This window comes from Gekko japonicus, unplaced genomic scaffold, assembly GCF_001447785.1.
Source record: "Gekko japonicus isolate JY-2015 unplaced genomic scaffold, Gekko_japonicus_V1.1 scaffold1114, whole genome shotgun sequence".
Lineage (NCBI taxonomy): Eukaryota > Metazoa > Chordata > Lepidosauria > Squamata > Gekkonidae > Gekko > Gekko japonicus.
Window position 1 is genome coordinate 368,880 of NW_015174875.1, and position 18,535 is coordinate 387,414.

General features: G+C 50.8%; 1 protein-coding gene across 1 annotated transcript in view; it reads right to left on the reverse strand.

Annotated features, from left to right (window-relative positions):
- Positions 1-18,535, reverse strand: part of LOC107121841 (vascular endothelial growth factor receptor kdr-like) — a 73,349-nt gene that overhangs the window by 7,343 nt on the left and 47,471 nt on the right. The window contains exons 13-15 of the mRNA XM_015424844.1: positions 14,593-14,717; positions 13,976-14,054; positions 9,079-9,179 (exon numbers count right to left, since the gene is read on the reverse strand). Of these exons, the coding sequence (XP_015280330.1) occupies positions 9,079-9,179; positions 13,976-14,054; positions 14,593-14,717 (305 nt within the window). The remainder of the gene's footprint in view (positions 1-9,078; positions 9,180-13,975; positions 14,055-14,592; positions 14,718-18,535) is intronic.

The following is an 18,535-nucleotide window of genomic DNA, read 5'->3' on the forward strand; positions in this document are numbered from 1 at the left end:
TATGTGCCTATCAGACGAGCTATCCTAAGGGAAGCCAGCGTGCAGCCAGCGGAAAGGTCAAAGGACCAAATGCCAGTGTTGCAGCTAAGTGCCAGTGCGGCATGACAATATGACCTCCTGAAATCTATCCAGCTCTTAATGGTGAAAAGCAACTGTTATGAGGAGTGGTGCCAGGCGACTGGGGTGCTAAAAGGGGAAATGCAATTTTGAGAGGGTATGTTTTTTTTGGCTGTCAAGTCACAGCTCACTTAGAGCAACCCCCGTAGGGTTTTCGAGGCAAGAGATGAGCAGAGGTGGTTTGACTGCCTCTGCCTAGCAACCCAGGACTTCCTTGGTGGTCTGCCAGCCACATACTAACCAGGGCTGACCCTGCGTAGCTTCTGGGATCTGAGAAGATCAGGACAAACGAAGGTGGTCTTGCCATTGCCTGCCTCTGCGTAGCAACCCTGGACTTCCTTGGTGGTCTCTCATTCAAGTACTAACCAGGCCCGTCCCTGCTTAGCTTTGGAGATCTGACAAGATTGGGCTAGCCATGGCCAGGGGTCATTTCCTGCCGGAGCACCCCGGAGCGGCGTTCTGGCAGTAAGGAGCCCAGGCTCCGCCCCCCACCCGCGGAGATACTTGGGAGGGGGGATTTAAATGCCTGGGTTCCCTGCCCGATCTTCTCCAGGTGCCCCGCAGTCATGGGGCACCTGGAGAAGATTGGGCAGGGAACCCTGGCATGACTGCCTGCCTACCCTCCCCGTCTCCAGCCAACCAGCCACAACATGCCTGCCTCTCCCCCTGAGCCTCTCCGCTTTTGCGGAGAGACTCGGGGGGGGGGGATTTAAACTCATTTGCATAACTCTTTTTAAATATGCCTGCCCTTTGTCAGGGTGTGTGGCATATGCAAATGAGTTATGCAAATGAGCTCCTACACCTCTTTTTCTAGGAAATGACTCCTGGCCACGGCCATCCAGGTCAGGGCTCTGAGAGGTTAACATTGTCAAAAAAGTTAACAGGTTGATGCCAAGCTGTCTGGTTGATGCCAAGTTGTCACACAATCCTCCTTCTCAGATCTTTCCTGCCCAGCTACTGTGTGCTATCTTACGCTTGACCTTGCAGATGTTCCAGCTCCTGTTTTGACGGCTGGGAAAGTTAACGGCTTCTCAGCTATGCCCGCTTGCTTTGCTTTGCCGCATGTGCAAATTATATCCATTGGCTTATGCTGACGGGGGGGAAGGTTTGATTACACTATAAGTCAGAGACCCTAGAACTGACAGTTATTCCTGACACAATCTGTACACATGTTCTTTAGTACTGGAACCACTAATAAACAGTTATCTTCTTCTGAAGGCCTGTGTGGTGTGACCTGACTAGGGAACTTGACACAAGTCCTTGACTGAATCTGCTTTCTGGGGGGGCTATTCATTGAGTAAGCCTGGGGAAGCCATATGAAGAAGTCTTAAAAAAAACCCTGCATGTTGGACAAGCCCTAAAAGACCTTTTAGGATCTCTGTCCTACGTATTATAGGAAACCTAGCAGTGGGTGTTTCCGTGTCTCAGGACTGCAAAGCGTGGGTTCTTCCAACCAGACTCAGTGCACCAGCCACGCATTGTGGACTGCAGGTGCTTGGCTCCTCTCCTGTTCTGCACCCAGAAGAAGCTCACTGAGCCCACGATGGGCTACGATTCTCAGCCACAAGCTAGGCCTGGCTGCCCTATCCTGAAGAGCTCACCAACGAGTAACTGGGAATCTGGTCAGATGGGGGTGCCATAACACAGCTTATGCTGCATTCAGGACGTTGCTTCCTGTAAGACACCAGACTGGAGCAGGGAGGACTGCCAATGATGAGCACGACATGATTATGTTAGGCGGAATCCTTCATCCATGGCTTCTGAAGTCCGGGGCACCTCCAACTGAGGCCTCCCCCTGGTCCAGTTGAGCTGCTTCAGTTTAATCTGGGCTTATTTCAATAAACTAAAGAAGAGAAAGCAAGCCTGGGACAGAAAAATCAAAGCTGACTGAAAGAGTCTCCAGGGTGGATTTAAAGTGGCACAACCTCCCCCACCCCCATGAAATGAAACCAGCCCCGAGAGCCAGCCTGGTGTAGTGGTTAAGAGCAGTGGACTTTAGTCTGGAGAGCCGGGTGTGATTCCCCAGTCCTCTTCCACATGAAGCCTGCTGGGTGACCTTGGGCCAGTTGCAGTTCTCTCAGAGCTCTCTTAGCCCCACCCACCTCACAAAGTGCCTGTTGTGGGGAGAGGAGGGGAAGGAGGTTGCAAGTTGCTCTGAGACGCCTTAAGGGAGGGAATGAAACACTGGACCTACCTGAAGGTTTCTTCTCTTTGGCGGGGCGAAAGCGTCCAAACTGGTTAGGTCACGCCTCCACTCGCTCCAGGCAGGGCTGTACAAATTTGTGTACGCCTTACCTGGACAGGGCGAGGGTGTCCTCCCAGACATAAAATAGCCTAGCCCGAGAACAAAACTTATAAACTCAGCCCAAAGCCATCTACAGGAAAAAAATTCAGTCCAAACCTCTAAGCTGTGGAGTCCTGTGAGCAAAAATTCAACTTTGGGAGCTCCTGGCATCAAAGTTGTGAGCATAACAAAGTTGTGAGCATAACTTAGTTTGCTCTGGAGCCATCCTTCCTGAGCGAAGACAAAAAAGTGTGAGCCGGAGGCTAAAAAACTGAGCTAGCTCACACTAACTCAGTTTAGAGTGAACACTGGTCCAAACTTTAATGGAATAATTTAGACAAAAGGTCATGTCAGGAAGGCTGAACAAACAACATGAACCACATATTTCCCCAACAGCAGAAATAACAACCATAACAGCGATAGCAACAGGATGGGGAAATTGGATGCCTTCGCCCCACTGAAGAGAAGAAACTTTCAGACAGGTCCAGTGCTTTGTTCTCCTTCAGTAGGGGAAGGCATCCAAACTGGTAATGTAATCAAGCTCAGTCCAGGTGGGAGAGAATTTATATCACAGGTCCAACACGCACTGGAGAATCCTTCTCCCAAAAACTGCCCCGCTGCTGGACCTCCTGATGGCACCTGGTATTTTTGGCCACTGTGTGACAGAGTGCTGGACTAGATGGGCCATTGGCTTGATCCAGCATTGGCTTCTCTTATGTTCTTATGTGGACTTAAGACACCTTAGTTTTGAGACCCATGGGACACAAAGAGAGAATCAGACAACCTAAAGGAGGCTGTCCTACGAATGTAAATCCAGAGAGCCCTCCTAACATCTAACTGATGCCAACATCTTCTCTTTATTGTGTCCTGGTTTCAGGCAGAAGGAAGGTAACACAGTCTGCTGGCTCAGGTGAAAAGGTAAGTTCACTTTTGGAATGAAAGAAGGGTCAGTCCTGAGAACCACTGAATCTTTTTGGAAGGTACACAACTCCTTCCTAATGGACAGAGCCCCTATCTCAGATACCCTCCTGGCCGACGTTAAGCTACTAAGAAGGCCACGTTCCACAACAGGTCCTGAAGGTCGATAGAGTGCAGTGGCTTGGAAGGTGGCTTAGTCAAGGCCTGTAGAACCTTAGGCAGGTTCCAGACAGGAAACCTATGTTGCACTGGGGGTGCCAGTTGTACTGTACCCTTAAGGTACCTCTTACTGTACTTATCAGTGGCTATATTCCCTAAGCCTCTGTTGTTTAAGACCACAGCTAAGGTGTTAGGGCACAGCCCCTTCGTCCACCCCGCATGAAGAACCTAATAATAACTTGCTTAGATGGTTTCTGAAGATCTACCTTCTGTTCAAGTGCCCATTACTGAAAGCCGCCCACATATTTATTTATTTGATTAATATACCACCCTCCCCACAGGCAGGTTCACGGCACCATTCTGCGTGGTCTACGTCCTGTCGACGTAGCCAGTCTGATTGTGAGTTAATGACGCCTTTGATATGCTGAGCCTGTAGCCCCATCAGATGTTTCTCTGCCCAGTGGAAGATCTGCATGGCCTCTTGATAAAGAAGCAGTGCTTTCATCCCGCCTTGGTGATTTATGTGTACCTTGTCCGTGATATTGTCCGTACGGACCAGAAAAAATTGGTCCTGGATTAGCTCCTGAAAAGCAAAGAGCATGAGATTTATCATGCTGAGCTCCAACCGATACTGTTCTCTCTTTCTCTTGAAGTCCAATTTCCTTGAGCAACTTTGTCCATGCAATGGACTCCCCATCCCCTCAGGCTTGTGTCTGTCATCACTACAATGTAGAAGGGCTGAGAGAAGTGGACTCCCTGACGCAGGTTTGTTGAGGATGTCCACCACTTTAGAGACTTATCCAACACAGGGCTCAACTGGATTGCCTCATGTCTCCTGTCCCTGATATGCAGCAAGGTCCATTCTAATGTTTGCACGTGAAACCCTGCCCAATTCACCAGACCTACTGATGCAGTGAACAGACCTAGGAGCTGTGCCAGTATCATCAAGTCTGTCTGGGTTTGATGCTGTATGTTATCTATTAGAGACCTGATCTTTGTCTGTTTCTCCAGGGGCAGGTAGACTTTTGCTAGCTGTGGGTTTATGGGTGCTCCGAGGTGTATCAGGCTCTGTGATGGGCTCAGCTGACTCTTCTGCATATTAATCAGGAACCCGTGTGCTTGAAGGAATTGTGTCACGGACCTGGTGTCACATGTGCTCTGCTCTCGGTCTCGGATAAGAATATCGTCCAGGTATGGGTACGTGTGTAACCCTTCCTGCGTCAGTGCTGCAACCAAGATGACTGTTACCTTCGTGAACACATGTGGGGATAATGACAGCCTGAATGGTAGAGCCCTGTACTGAAAATGCTGTCCATGGAAGGCAACACGTAGGCACTCTCGAAGATTGGTGGATAGGTATATGTAAGTAGGCTTCCTTGAGGTCCAAGGAAGTTAGGTAGTCGTCCTGATGGATGACTTGGAGAATAGTCCGTAGAGACTCCATATGAAACTTTTGTTGTGCCACCCAGATATCGAGGTCTCTCAAATTTAGTATTGCCCGCCAAGCGCCTGATTTTGGGGGGACTATGAAGAGAACAGAATATACCCCCTAGAATTCTTGTTGCATGGGCACTGTTTCTATAGCCTCAATATCCAAATGATGTTGGATCGCCTCCTATAACAGGTCTGCTTTCATGGGGTTGCTGAAAACCGGTGAGGGGGGGAGCGCCGTGAACTGAATTTTGTATCCTGCTTCCACTATGGAAAGGATCCAGTGGTCTGTTGTGGTCTGTTGCCACTGTCAGTTTTTTGAGTAGCTTTTTAAAACCTCTAACGTCCAGGTTGGCAGAGGATGATGCCACTGGTTTTTCCACTGTCTCCAAGGAGTAGTTAAGAGTAGAAACCACTTTTTCCAGGAGTCTCTGAAAATATTCTGCTTGAATCCATCTGGTTGACCTGTCCTTGTTATCTGACTCTTCCCCAGACCATTCCCCCTCCTCTTTGCCAGAGGCGACGATGGCTGAAGAGATGACAGAAACGAAGTCCTCTGGTTCAGAAACTTGAGCTTGTATTCTAGGCTGTTCCTTCTGAGTGGGTTTTGGCCTTTTGGAAGGAGGTTGGGCGACTGGAGACTCCTCTCTGCTCCCTCTCATTCTCTTGTGGTACTTCTTGTGAGCTGAAGCCATTTCAAATATTTTCCTCCTAGGCTGGACTCTGTCTGGAGGTCCAGAGGATGAGGAAGAAGCTGAAAATTCGGGGCCCATGGACAGAGAAGAATGACATCTGCGAGGTTTCCTCCTTCTCTCAAAGTGGTATGCAGCCCTTCTGACCTCTCTCTGGTAGGTTCTCTCCCTTCTCTGTCCCCCACATGTAGTGGACGGAGCTGGGAACGAGGGCTGTGCGGGCGGAAACAAATCCAGCCTTCATGTCTGCATCAACCAATCTGGAGGCGGCTGGCCATAGAAAGCGAGAAAATATAGCTGTGCCGCCACGTTAGGTGCTTCCAGGTTTGTCACTGCCCCTGTAATGGTGGCTGAGACCAGTAAGAAGGAGGGGATAGCCACTGAGAAAGTCCCACACCTAGGGTTCTGCCTGTAAGCAAATGCATAAACGGAGCTTGCATTTGCTGCAACGTTGGTCAACTCACCCTCTGAAGTGGCCGAAGTGCCTGCAGCATGTATCTGGTGGCTGGTGCTTGCAGCTGCTTTAGGGCCATGGCACCGCACCTCCTCATTCTGTCCCGGCCGGTCAGCAGCCTCCTGCTGTGAGTGTGCCTATGAGACAGTTGCTCCTGATGTTGCCACATTTTTTGGGGGGGAGGGGGAGTCCGAGGCCTCAAACCTGCCCGCCCTTTTCTCCCGATAGTGGCTGCAGGAGTGTGGTTGTTGGCTGGCCTTCCCCTTTGCCTGGGGCCTTGGGCAGGTAGGTCTTATCCTCATGTCTCTCTCCCCCACCCCCCGTAGATCCAGAGGCTTGGATATTTTTTGAGGAAGCGTTCTCCATCTTTCGTGGCCTTTGGTGTCTTCCGTACCATAAGTCTTTGGAACTCTTTTTAGTCTGAATAGTTCCATTTTGAAGGTCGAGCCAGGCTCTAGCGTCCTCCGGGAGCAGGAGGGCTATTCCAACTGGAAGGACACCCTCGCTCTGTTCAAGTAAGGCACGCACACATTTGCATAGCCATGCCTGGAGCGAGTGGAGGCGTGACCTAACCGGTTTGGATGCCTTCCCCCACTGAAGGAGAAAAGAGGGGTATAAAAACCTACTCCTCTTCTTCAGCCATAAAGTTAGTGCCCCTGAATCCTCTGCATCCCCTCTCTTTCTTTCTCTGGCTTCTCAACTCCTCACAAAAAACCCTAAATGGTTGTTGGGTATCCAAGAGGATTCTCAGTCTCAGAGACGTGCTGTTTCAGCCGGCATAAACTGCTCTGGTTGGAACCGGAGCAGTTTGATCTGGAAGAAACGCAATCACACTCACCTCCTGACTGCACAGCACATCGCAATCTGCTCGTTCACATGTCGGCAGGTTTTTAATTTTTTTCTTTACATTTTGCACATGTGCATAGGCAGCCATCCACAGAGTTGAGATCTTCACGCAGGCATAAAACACCCCGTCCCGAAAAGCGTGCCCTGAAGCGAAGACGTCCCTTTAAACTTTTACTCTGAAACTGGCCTCCGTGAGGTCCCGGACTAATCTAAAGCCTTACACTAGGCACATTTCTAAAATTATTATTATGAATGACGGGGCAAAGCTTCGCCCAAGCGCACATCGCCTACTAAAAAAAAAAAAAGGTGGCCGAAAAGCGGAAGCCTCGGGCTTCCGAACAGAAGTGGCTAGATACCGGCGGAGAGCGATCAGACGGGGATAATGTGGCTGGAACCGGTGCACTCAGGATACCACCACTTGGGGACCTAGTAGCAGAATACAACGGTTTAAAGGCTGTTTGCAACGGTTAGGGACGGAAGGCAGATGTTCGCCGTGTGATCGCCCGTAAGTACACCGATTCCAACCGGCATCTATAGCGGCTTAAATGCCCATCTGAATGCACCCTCAGAGTCTTATATTTATCTTCCACAAATTCATGACAGGAGCATTCTACATTGCAGCCTTGCTGTTTTTTCCTTACCTCCAAATAGGAAGGAAATACAAGAAAAATAATCTACTGGGGATGAGAGCTACTAAGAGCTCCCCTGGCTTAGAAAGCACACTCCGTCTTGGGAAGGAGAACCCTTGTAACGGATCCAGAATAAATGTTTTTTGATAAGGACGGAGATACTGCTAACAAGAGCAATCCCTTCCTCCCCTGCCGCCCCCATCTAAACACTCTGGCCAGAGCTCAGCCACTCTCCAGAACGGCTCTTCTCTAGGCATTCGGAGAGCTTTTTCAGACCGTTGTACCTCGGGCTGCGCTGACGGGGCTTGGCGTTGCGGGGTCTCCCCGGTCTGCGGGTCTCCTGGGAGAGTTGGTGGTTGTTGGAGTCCCTGCGGGGTGTGGGGCAAGTCCCAGGATCCTGGAACCGGGACACTCATATATTTTTCACTTTCATTCTTTTGTGAAATTGGTATTGTTTTTAGATTTTATAAGGTTTCCCTTGCTCGAAAGCCAGTTGACTCTGACTCTAGGGTGCGGTGCTCATCTCCGTTTCCAAGCCGAAGAGCCAGCACTGTCCAAAGACGTTTCCGCGGTCATGTGGCCGGCATGACTAGACGCCGAGGCGCACGGAACGCTGTTACCTTCCCACCGAAGTCGTACCTATTTATCTACTTGCAATTTCTTGCTTTCGAACTGCTAGGTTGGCAGGAGCTGGGGCCAGAGACGGGAGCTCACTCCGCCGAGCTACCGACCTTCCAGTCTGCAGTTCAGCGTCTTAGGCCCCGTGCCACCTTATAAACCTCCTTAAATTTATAAGCCTCCTCAAATTTTTGGTGGAGGATACAGGTGTAGAAGTTTGTCAAATAAATCACCACACCACCCTTCTGGTTCTCTCACCCTGGTGAATGTGTCTGCCGGGGCAACCCTAAGTAGAGTTACTACAATAGCAACAACTGTGTCCTGCCCAGTCACAGCTGACTCACAGGACCCCTCATGCGGCGGTTTCTGAAGCCAAGGGAGGCGGTTTGCCATTGCCTTCCCTCTGCACTGCAACGCTGACCTGCTTAGCTCCCAAGCTCTGATGAGACTGGACTAGTCGTGACTCAAAACACCCTTCCAAATCCACTGAAGTCCATGGGCCTAGAAGAGTATGGTCTGTTTAGGGCTGCAGTGGCTGAAACACAGATATCAGGTGTAGTGTATGCTGACCACCACTGGGGGCCAGCGAACAGCCAGAGCTTGGCTCTGGAAGAACAATAGGGACTAGACTCCTAGTCCCTCCACTGGGGAACCAATGGGAACCATGGAGGGAGATTCAAACCCACCAATGGTGACCAGGGGTGTGTCCCCAGGTATGTATATAGTTGGCCTGCCGGCCGTTTGTTCCTTAAAGAGTATATCAATATAACCAATAGCACCTCAGAGACCAACAAGATTTTGAGGGTATAAGTTTGTGAAAGTTCCCTTCATCTTGTGGGTCTCTCAGGTTCTGCTGGACTCAGTTCTGGCTGCTCTACTGCAGACCAACACGGCCACCCTCTGAAGACATGACCCATGCCAGGTACTTACGCCAGGGCCATGATCCCATAGGGCCAGGAGCGGATTTCCAGCCTCTTCCGGCTTTTGATTTCATCCAGGGTCAGCACCATCCCACTATCTGACTCGCATTCCTACAGGAAGAGGAGGGGAGAACTTCAGCATCTTCAACATTCCCATCCAGCGAGAACTACAACCACAAAGGAGAAAGGGAGCGACTTCGAATGCAGCCCGGCGAAGACGGCCAGTGCAGACAGCAGTCAGGCCAAGCTGAGTCTGATCTCAGCTGTTCACTTTTGCTAACTCTTCTAAATGGCGTCTTTACAGTGCAACAGGTTTTCTTTATGGCTACAGCACATCTGGCATGGCTGGAACCTACAAGTCCCCTCAGCCCTGTTCTGAAGGGTCCATTACTAGTATAAGGTACGGCTTTGTCTGATCTTATATTTCAAGAGCTAAGCAGTGTCAGCCTTGGTCGGGAGACCACCGAGAAAGTCCAGGGTTGCAAGGCAGAGGCAGGCAATGGCAAACCACCTCTGACGTCTCTTGCCTTGAAAACCCTACGGGGGTTGCCATAAGTCGGCTGCAACAGCAAAAAAAAAAAAGTGCTTTGTTTAAGTCCAGGGAGTCTTCCAGTGATCATAATGAACAGAAACACACAATAAGCTCCTTGGGAAGGGAAGGGTGGCGGGGGGGGAAGCCATCCCTACCTTGCCATTTCATTAGGATGATCTGTAGTGGCTGAAAGGGTTCTACACACTGGCACTGTTCAGAGAGAATGGCAAATGTGGAAGTGTCCCATGCCCCCCCCATCTCTCTTGCTCCTTGCTGTGGTTTGATTAATTGTTGCTGATTTAGTGCCAGCCACGGTTTGTGGTTACAGCCAAACTGCCAAGCTTTGGTTATGCTCCTCCTCTGAACCAGGATTACAAATTGGTATCAAACAGCGGTTTGCAATAGGGTTTAGAGGGCAGGCATAAAACCACATCTTGACAGTTTGAATGTAATGCCAATCTATGGTTTGCAAGGAAGTGGAAGTCACTAATCGGCTCTGATCACACAAGGGGATGGAGAAGGCAAGGAGGGAGTGTGCCAACACCTGGCACACGGGGTACTTCTACGCGGGTTATTTGCCCCGAGCTCGATGCAGTTGGGACGTGAGACTTTCCCCTGCTTCCGCACAACACTGTGATATATTCGTGCCTCTCCTGGGCTTCCTTTCTACAATCTTTCTGCCTTTCTACAATCTTTCTCAAACCTGCTTCTGCTCCAAGATTTTGGGAACAATTGCAGCAAAGCTTCCTGTGTAGGTGGAAAAGTTTGGATTTTCCTGGTCCCGCCCACACAGCAGCCATTTCCCCCATGGTAGCCATTTCCTCTCCCTACTACAGAGGGGTTTTTTGGGGGGGTGACTTAATAGTGTTATATCAGTATATCATACCAAAATACTCATCAGGTTCTCTGAGTTCCCAGTAAGTCTCTAACCTTTTTCCTTGCAGAGATATACAAAAATAAATGGCCTAGAGATTTACTTTAAAAACAAAATATTTTGATATAACAGTATATCAAGATAAGACAATGGAAGGCTCGCTGCTGAACTGCATGCACACGGCTCCACCGCTTAGAGGGAGCACTGGTGGAGACCGGGGGGGGGCCCTCTTGCCGCCTCGCTTCGAGGGTCCCATTTGATGTTGCTGCTCCGTACTCAGCTTGTAAATGATCTCCTCTGTTAGTTTTACGAAGATAAAGGAGCTTCTTTATGGGGAAGTTAAAAAAAAATCCGTATAAAATTAATACGCACAGATGGTATGGCGAGGGCGGGTGAAATGTATAAAAAGCAAAGACAACTTCATCATTTTCTCTCTTCCCTTTGATTTTTCTGACTTTTTAAAAAGTCCGTTGTTGAACATGATACACACTGGATAACTGAACTCTGCAGACAGAAGTTTATTAGCATCCATTTCACTGAGATGATTTCTGGGATGCCAACTCTGCAGGGCTTTCCCTGTGCCTCTAAGGGCAGCATCCATGGCCATTTACTACCTCTGTGGGGCCGGAATCTGACCATGGGGGTCTCCACACCACCGGCAAGGACACCCTCAATTTGCACGAGGGGGCTGAGAAGGTCAGGACTCTAAGGGCAGCATCCATGGCCAGCCAGCAGTGTCTGTGGGGCCGGAATCTGACCATGGGGGTCTCCACACCACCGGCAGGGACACCCTCAATTTGCACGAGGGGGCTGAGAAGGTCAGGAGGCGTTTGGCTTTCCTAAGAGTCAGGATGAATAAAAGCAAATGCTTCTTCATACAATGAGTGGCTAAAATGTGGAATCTGCTGCCAGAGGATTTAGTGATGGCCATAAGCACAGGCAGCTCTAAAGGGGGATTAAACAGATTCATGCAGGATAGGTCGGTGGCAGAATGGGCCTGCTCTGGCCTGCAGGCCCCGTTCCGCCCTGCCACCCAAGGTTTTCCCAGCACCTGGAGAGGCTTTTCTTTCTCTCTCGGGTAACCCGCTGCTACCACCTAACCTTTGTAAGAAATTGCCTACTGGGAGGGTCAGCAGGACTCCCAGCTTCCCCTCCAAGTTCTGAGGCCTTGCCTCTATGTCTCCCACTCCCCAGCGCCTGGTCACCACAGGGACCATTTACTACCTTGTGCGCCCCTGGAGGAACAGCCACTTGCCAACTAACTGCCTTCCCCCTGGCTGGCGCTCCTTTTAAAATAGCATGTCCAGGATGGTGGAGGTCTATGTGGTACAGAGAACCACCACCAGCAACAAAAGTTACAAAGTATTTATTGAAAAGGAAGTGTTCACAAGCATCCTTTTAGCACAGCACCAGATTGAGCAAAGGATTCAAAAGAAATGGATAAAATGCAATTCTTTTGTCCCTTAAAATATAGGACAGTTAGGAAGAATCTCTACTGTCAGGTACAACAGCAAGTAAATCTCCACACATGTTTCCAGGGAAACATTATGCTTTATTAGACTACAGGTCTGTTACCATGTCCACAGGTTTATTGTTAGGAATGACAATAGGGCGGAAACATCCCTACATATACCAGGATGAGGCAAATGGCTAAGCAAATGAAATCTGAGCATGCGCACGGGAATTCTCCCGGCGGGAGGTTACATAATAAGCGGGAGAGTCTCAGTGCCCCATGAGAGCTGAAATATTCACACCAGTGGTGGAACGCAAGCCCTCCATCTGTCACAAGGTCAGACAGATAACTCAGTCTGGCAGCACTGGTTCTCACGGTCTCCCTATCGCTGTGGGCAGAGTAGCGAGCAAGCTATGAAGCATGCGCCGGAGCGCCAGGGTCAGAGAAGGGAGCAAGCAAAACATGGCAGCTAGCTGACATCTACAGAGGCACCCTTACTTTGAAGCTTTCTCCAGCTCTCCAGGCCAGCACATGGTTAATGGCCACCTTCTCTAGACCTCAGTTAATAGTTCTGTCTGCTCTGATGGACTCAGCACAAAAGAAAGCTTCTTCCTTGCTCCCAGGAGTTTTATCACCTCTCTCTTCCCCACCCACTGACCAGGTCAGGCCAGGTCAGAGAAGCCTTTCCTGGAGGTTCTTCAGGAATTCCTTCCTGAAGTCTCTCTAGTGTTCAGCACTTCCAAGTCTCTGTTCCCGGCTCTAAGGGAAGGGGGAGCTCGACCATCCCATTGTCTAGACCTATTAGCATTTGTATGAAGGTGGGCTGAGGTAAGTCTGGAAAACAACTGAACTGACTTCCCCCTTCCTGCCTGGTCTCTGCCCAGAGATGGGGGGGAAAAAACTTTTAAAACTCAGAGTGAAGGTTCTGCTCATTTCAAACCTCCAAAGAAAAAATGCATTTCTTCACAAGGGGTATCAGCGGCTACAAGCCCTTGTGACTAAAGGGATCCCCCATGTGCCCTGGTGACTAAAGGGAACATCCCAGTGCCAGGAGGCAACCTCAGGGGAAGGCCTCGGCCTCTATACGCTCTATCGTTGGCCCTCTAGGGCCATTGGTGGGCCCCTGTCGTGTGAGACTGGGATGTTGGACTAGATGGACCCTCACTGGTCTGATCCAGCAGGGCTCTTCTGAGGTTCTTATCTGGACCACTCAGCTTGTACGGCAAAAGACACTTCTGGCTTCAGATTTGGACTACCCCGATCTCATCTGCAATCTTCCAATGAGGATTTATTCCAGACTTTAATAAAACAGATTGTGACAGAAGCACAAAGCTCTACACTTCATTGCATTTAGATATGCACGTGGATAAAAGGCAGTGGGAAGCAGGGCATTGCATCAAGGGTAGCCAACCGCTGCGGCCTGGGCTCCAAGACGCCTTGCTGCACAAACACTTCAAAAAGCAACCATAACATCAGGCCTCTCTAGCTGGGCTTCTTTTTACACATATGGGGCTCATGGGGAGGGGCTGTGGTTCAGTTGAAGAGCGCAGGGCCATAGCCTCTCCCTCTCGCTGTTGGGGGCCCCGGGCTGGATGGGATGTCGGGGGGCCTTGGTAGTAAGTTGGGGGATCAGGCCCTGAGAGGACCCACTGTAGCTACGGGCCCAGAAGAACCTCTGTTTGGCATGCAGAAGGTCCCGGGTTTGATCCCCGGCACCTCTGGTTTAAAAAGACCAGGGAGTTGGCAGCGTGAAAGACTCTTTTCTGCTTGAGACCTTGGAGAGCTGACTTTGATGGGCCAAGGCAGCCTCACGCATGTATTTAGCAGATGCTGTGTGTCTTGGTGCAACTGCAACCACTCGCCCCCAATTAAAAGATCAATCTTAAAGCTGTCTTGCCTCCCCTTTTTACCTGGCTCCTTAAATCACATCCAAAGTGACATCTTCCCAAATGCCCCCTTTCCTGAAAGCAAGTCTTACAGGTTCATGTGTCTGTAGAACCATGAGGAGGGAGGGGGGGTCTGAAAGAAAACACGCCAGTGGCACCTACCTCCTGCGTGGCTTTCCCTCTCCCCACGGCCACCTCGTCAAACGTCTTCACGCTGAGTGGCCGATTCTTGGCGTTAATACTGAGAAAGCAAAATGAGATTGCAGGCTGGTCAGCTGTGAACTTATAGATCTGTTTTATTGGTGGTGGTTGTTTTCTAAAAATGCAAGAAAACAGATGCCATCTACACAAAATTCCGGAGAGTGAAAACAGACAAAATAGAAAAGAACATGGTCTCTATGATGGGGTTGGAGAATGGAAAAAGGTTTGTGTGCATGTGAGAGACAGCAAGAGAGAGCGAGGAAGACCACTGATGCTGGAGCTGAGCTCATCTCAACTTCATGGGGACCCAGAGGGGAGAGAGGATGGTGGCTTCCAAAAGGCACTCCGTGGCCCATCAAATCCGCAGCTATGCAATATGAAGCAAGAATTCTACCTTTTTGCAGAATTCTTGGCATCCCTGGCCATAAATGACTGGCATATGGCTAGTAAAAATGAGTGCTAATTGAAAGTACCATAGGTATGACATGGAGGTATTTCAAGGGGAACCCTGCAGGCCGCCGAGCTCTGGTGGCAGCTTCTCCCCAGGCCAGAGAGAGAGAGGGAGGGCAAGTCCTTACCCTGCTTCCACGGCACTCCAGCGAGTGATACAGTCGCTCAGGTTCTCGTCCAGGATGCAGATTTTAGGGTTGGAGTCCCCGTCTGGGCACAGCGTAATGTTCAGTGGGATATAGTCCTTCCCATCCTACGCATTTCAAAATAAAGCAGAGAGAGAGAGAGAGAGAAGAAGAAAAGGCTCATTTTTGTTACTGGATCCGAGACCTTCATGACTATCAAATTCTGCTGCGTCCATTTTTAGTAGGCTGCCTGGACCTGACACTCCCCAGCGAATAATGTTTTACGCTTCTTCTCATGCTGTGAACTGCTAAGCAAAAGACCAGGGTTAATAGTTTTGTTCAGTCTCTTCTCTGCCTGCTCCTGAGGCTCTACGTTGAGCTCAGGGTCAAGGTGAGACTGGAACGTGGAATGGCCTCCCCACCACCCTCCGGAAGCTCCTGGGGTCTTTTCCAGTGCGCTGGGCTTGTAGAACTGACCCAATACGCAACCCTTCTTCTTCTCTCCCAGGAGCTCAGAGTGGCGAATGCCCGAAGCCAGACATTTCACTGAGCATTTTTTTCTCACAAAAACAGCCTGTGAGGAAGGGCAGTGGCTCAGGGGCAGAGGGCCTGCTTGAAGTCCTGCGTGGCTTGGGGAGCTGGGGTGTCCGAAGGTCTGTCTTCTCCCCTCTGCTCCCGCCTGGCAATTAAGGTCACGGGGAGAGGCCCTCCTGACGGTCCTGCCAGTCCAAGAAGGGGGGGGGCTTGCCAGTAGCAGCCCCAGAATTATGGAACCACCTCCCCAGGAGGGCAGGCCCGGCCCCCCTCACTCTCGATCTTCAGGAGGTAGCACAAGACAGTTTTATTCATGCCTGCATTGGATTCAAGCAGTCTCAAATTGTGATTCTGAAATTTTCGGTTTTGTGTATTTTCAGGGCTCTTTTTGTAGAAAAAGCCCAGCAGGAACTCATTAGCATAACAGGCCACACCCAACAGCAGAAACTCATTAGCATATTAGGCCACACCCCTGACAGCACATCTCATTAGTGCATCAGGCCGCACCCCCATGTTACCAGAAGTGTGGTTATCCAGCCACACCCACCTTTTGCTTGTTATTCTGTTTACCTTGTTTGTTGTCAAAACCCAGGGCTTTTTTTTGTAGCAGGGACTCCTTTGCATGTTAGGCCACACACCCCTAACATAGGCAATCCTAATGAGTTTCTGCTGTTGGGTGTGGCCTATTATGCTAATGAGTTCCTGCTGGGCGTGGCCAACTCGGGAGCCAGCCGGAACTCCGTTCCTGTGCGTTCCTGCCCAAAAATAACCCTGTGTATTTTTCTGTACTTTGAGTATTTTATTTAAATTGTAAGCTGCCTTGAGCTCCATACGGAAGAGAAGCAGCTAATGAATGTTTCATGTAAATACATGAATAAAACGCTTGCCGTGCAGGTCCAGTCTCCAGGGAAAGACGCGCGGGAGGCCGGAGCCGGGAAGGCTCCCTTCCCCCGTCGGTGGGCCGGGGCCTGGCTTGGTATGCGGCAGCTCCACATGCTCATCAGGCCAAGGACTCGGGACACATACAAGGCCTCTGAGCCCCGGTCTCCCCACTTCGCTCCCCGCCACGGCTTCAAACCCACTAGAGCCCTACTCAGCACAAAGGGTCTTGCACAGCACCCTTCCAGGAGAAGGCCCCGCACCCCTACAAGGCAGCCTGCCCACCCTTTCCTGAAGATTTTGGGACAGCACAGTTTGCTCCTGGGTCGGGCTGACAAAGTTCGTCGGGTATCTCCTGGGATTGCGACCGGCTACAGAGATCAGCTCACCTGGAGAAGATGGCTGCTGTGGAAGGCGGACTCGATGGCATCACGCCCCATTTTAGTCCCTCCCCTCCTCAAACCCCGCCTTCCTCAGGCTCCACCCCCCCAAAATCTCCCGGTGTTTCCCAGCCCAGAGCTGGAGGGTGAACAGCACAGCAGCAGCCGCAAAGCCTGCCACTCCCCCAGACCCCCCCACCCTTCGCACCTCAGGCCTCTCCCACTCACACCAGCGAAACTGCTCAGGAAAAGGTGGGCAGGGACGTGGAAGGGGAAAGTGTGAGCTGCCGCTGCCCTGGTTCCCTCAGGGCCGGCCCAGTGGAGCCTGAACAAACCGTGACTTTGGGCAAAAACACAACCCCCTTATTCAATGGAGAGGAAAACGAGAAATCCAGGATGAACTTTCGCATCCATTTACTTAGCATTCAAAATGGACAATATAATATTTTTTTTTAAAAAAACCCTCTTCATTAATCCTGCACAAAAACATTTTTTACATTAGATGCTTTTGTTTATAAGAGACAACATGCTGATTTTTCAAAACAAAAACAGGGACGTGAAATGAATTTGCTTCCCTCTAACTGGGCACCTCTTAAAGCCTGGGGCTGAGCCCAGATGCTTTGTGTACGTATCCGGGCCGGCTGGCCGTGTGCTGCGGGGCAGAGAAGGCACAAAGCCGTCAGGCAAGCAGTGGCAGGGGGCAGGTGGGGGCCCAGGCACTGAGATGCGATGGGGGAGGCGAGGGCTGGCTGCTGGGGGACGTGTGTGTGGCCTCAGTTGTGTCCAGTGTTCCCTCTAAGCTGAGTTAGTGTGAGCTAGCTCAGTTTTTTAGCCTCCGGCTCACACCTTTTTGTCTGAGTGCAGGAGGGATGGGCTCCAGAGCAAACTAATTTATGCAGTAGCCAAATTACCTGCTCACACCTTTAATGCCAGTTGCTCACAAAGTAGAATTTTTGCTCACAAGACTCGATAGCTTAGAGGGAACATTGGTTGTGTCACCCTTCGTTCAGTTCCCGCTGGGAAGAAACACGGCCTGGAAGTGGGTGGCAGGTAATAAGGCAGCCACGGTTCAGTCCAGGAGCACCCTGGAGACCAACACGATCTTCAGGGGGTGCCTTCTGAGTGTCAAAGCTCCCTTCGCCAGGTATTTGTGGAAAACGGTCAGCCCTTCGCCCTGAATGGCCAGGGTCCAGCCTACCTGAAGGACCGCCTCTTCCCGTAGGTTCCCCCAAGAGCACTACGATCGGGGAACCTCCATCTCCTGGTAGTTCCCGGCCCCCGAGAGATTAGGTTTGCCCCTACTAGGGCCAGGGCATTTTCGGTGGCGGCTCCTACCTGGTGGAACGAGCTCCCAGAGGAGATCCGGGCCCTGCGGGACCTTATGCAGTTCCGTAGGGCCTTGCAAGACGGAGCTCTTCCGCCAGGCGTTTGAGTAGGAGCCACCGCCGCCACTACCCTACCACCAAAGTGGTGTGCCATCGGCTGCCCTACTAAAGGGGGGGCAAGCATGGCCTGGCCGAAGTATAGAGACAGCGTAGCGGGAGACCGCGCTACTGAGAGAGCTGGCCGCCAAATTTGGATGGTTGTTCCCATCTTGGATGAGCACCGCGTTATAGGAAGGTTTTACTGTGGTTTAAATGTTGTATTTTATTACATGTTTTATTGTATTTTATATCTCGGCTTTGCCGCATGTGAGCCGCCCTAAGCCTTTGGGAGGGCGGAATAGAAATCGAATAAATAAATAAATAAATAATTTTCATCTCCAACCTGCACGGAGGACTCTCGTTTTCTTCCCCTCCCTCTGAGCCTTCCCCCAGTCTCTGTCCTTTACATGTCAGCAAAATGGGCTGAGGGGAGGTGAGCAGGATGCATTTAGCACTTCCACACATGCTGAATATTGGATATTGCACTTTCAATGCATTTCAGCCAGGGGTCATTTCCTGCAGGAGTGCACAGGACCGGAGCTCCAGCAGTAAGGAGCCCAGGGGGGTGGGCACATGCAACAAGCCCTGCCCCCTGCTCCCAGCAGCCCTTAGTTGGGCTACAAGGAGCAAGAAGCAGCCAGGTAAGTTGCCTTGGCCCGCCTTCAGGTACAAGCTCTCCCTCCTCTGTGAGGGCAGATCTGCGCATTCCCCCACCCACATAGCTCGCTC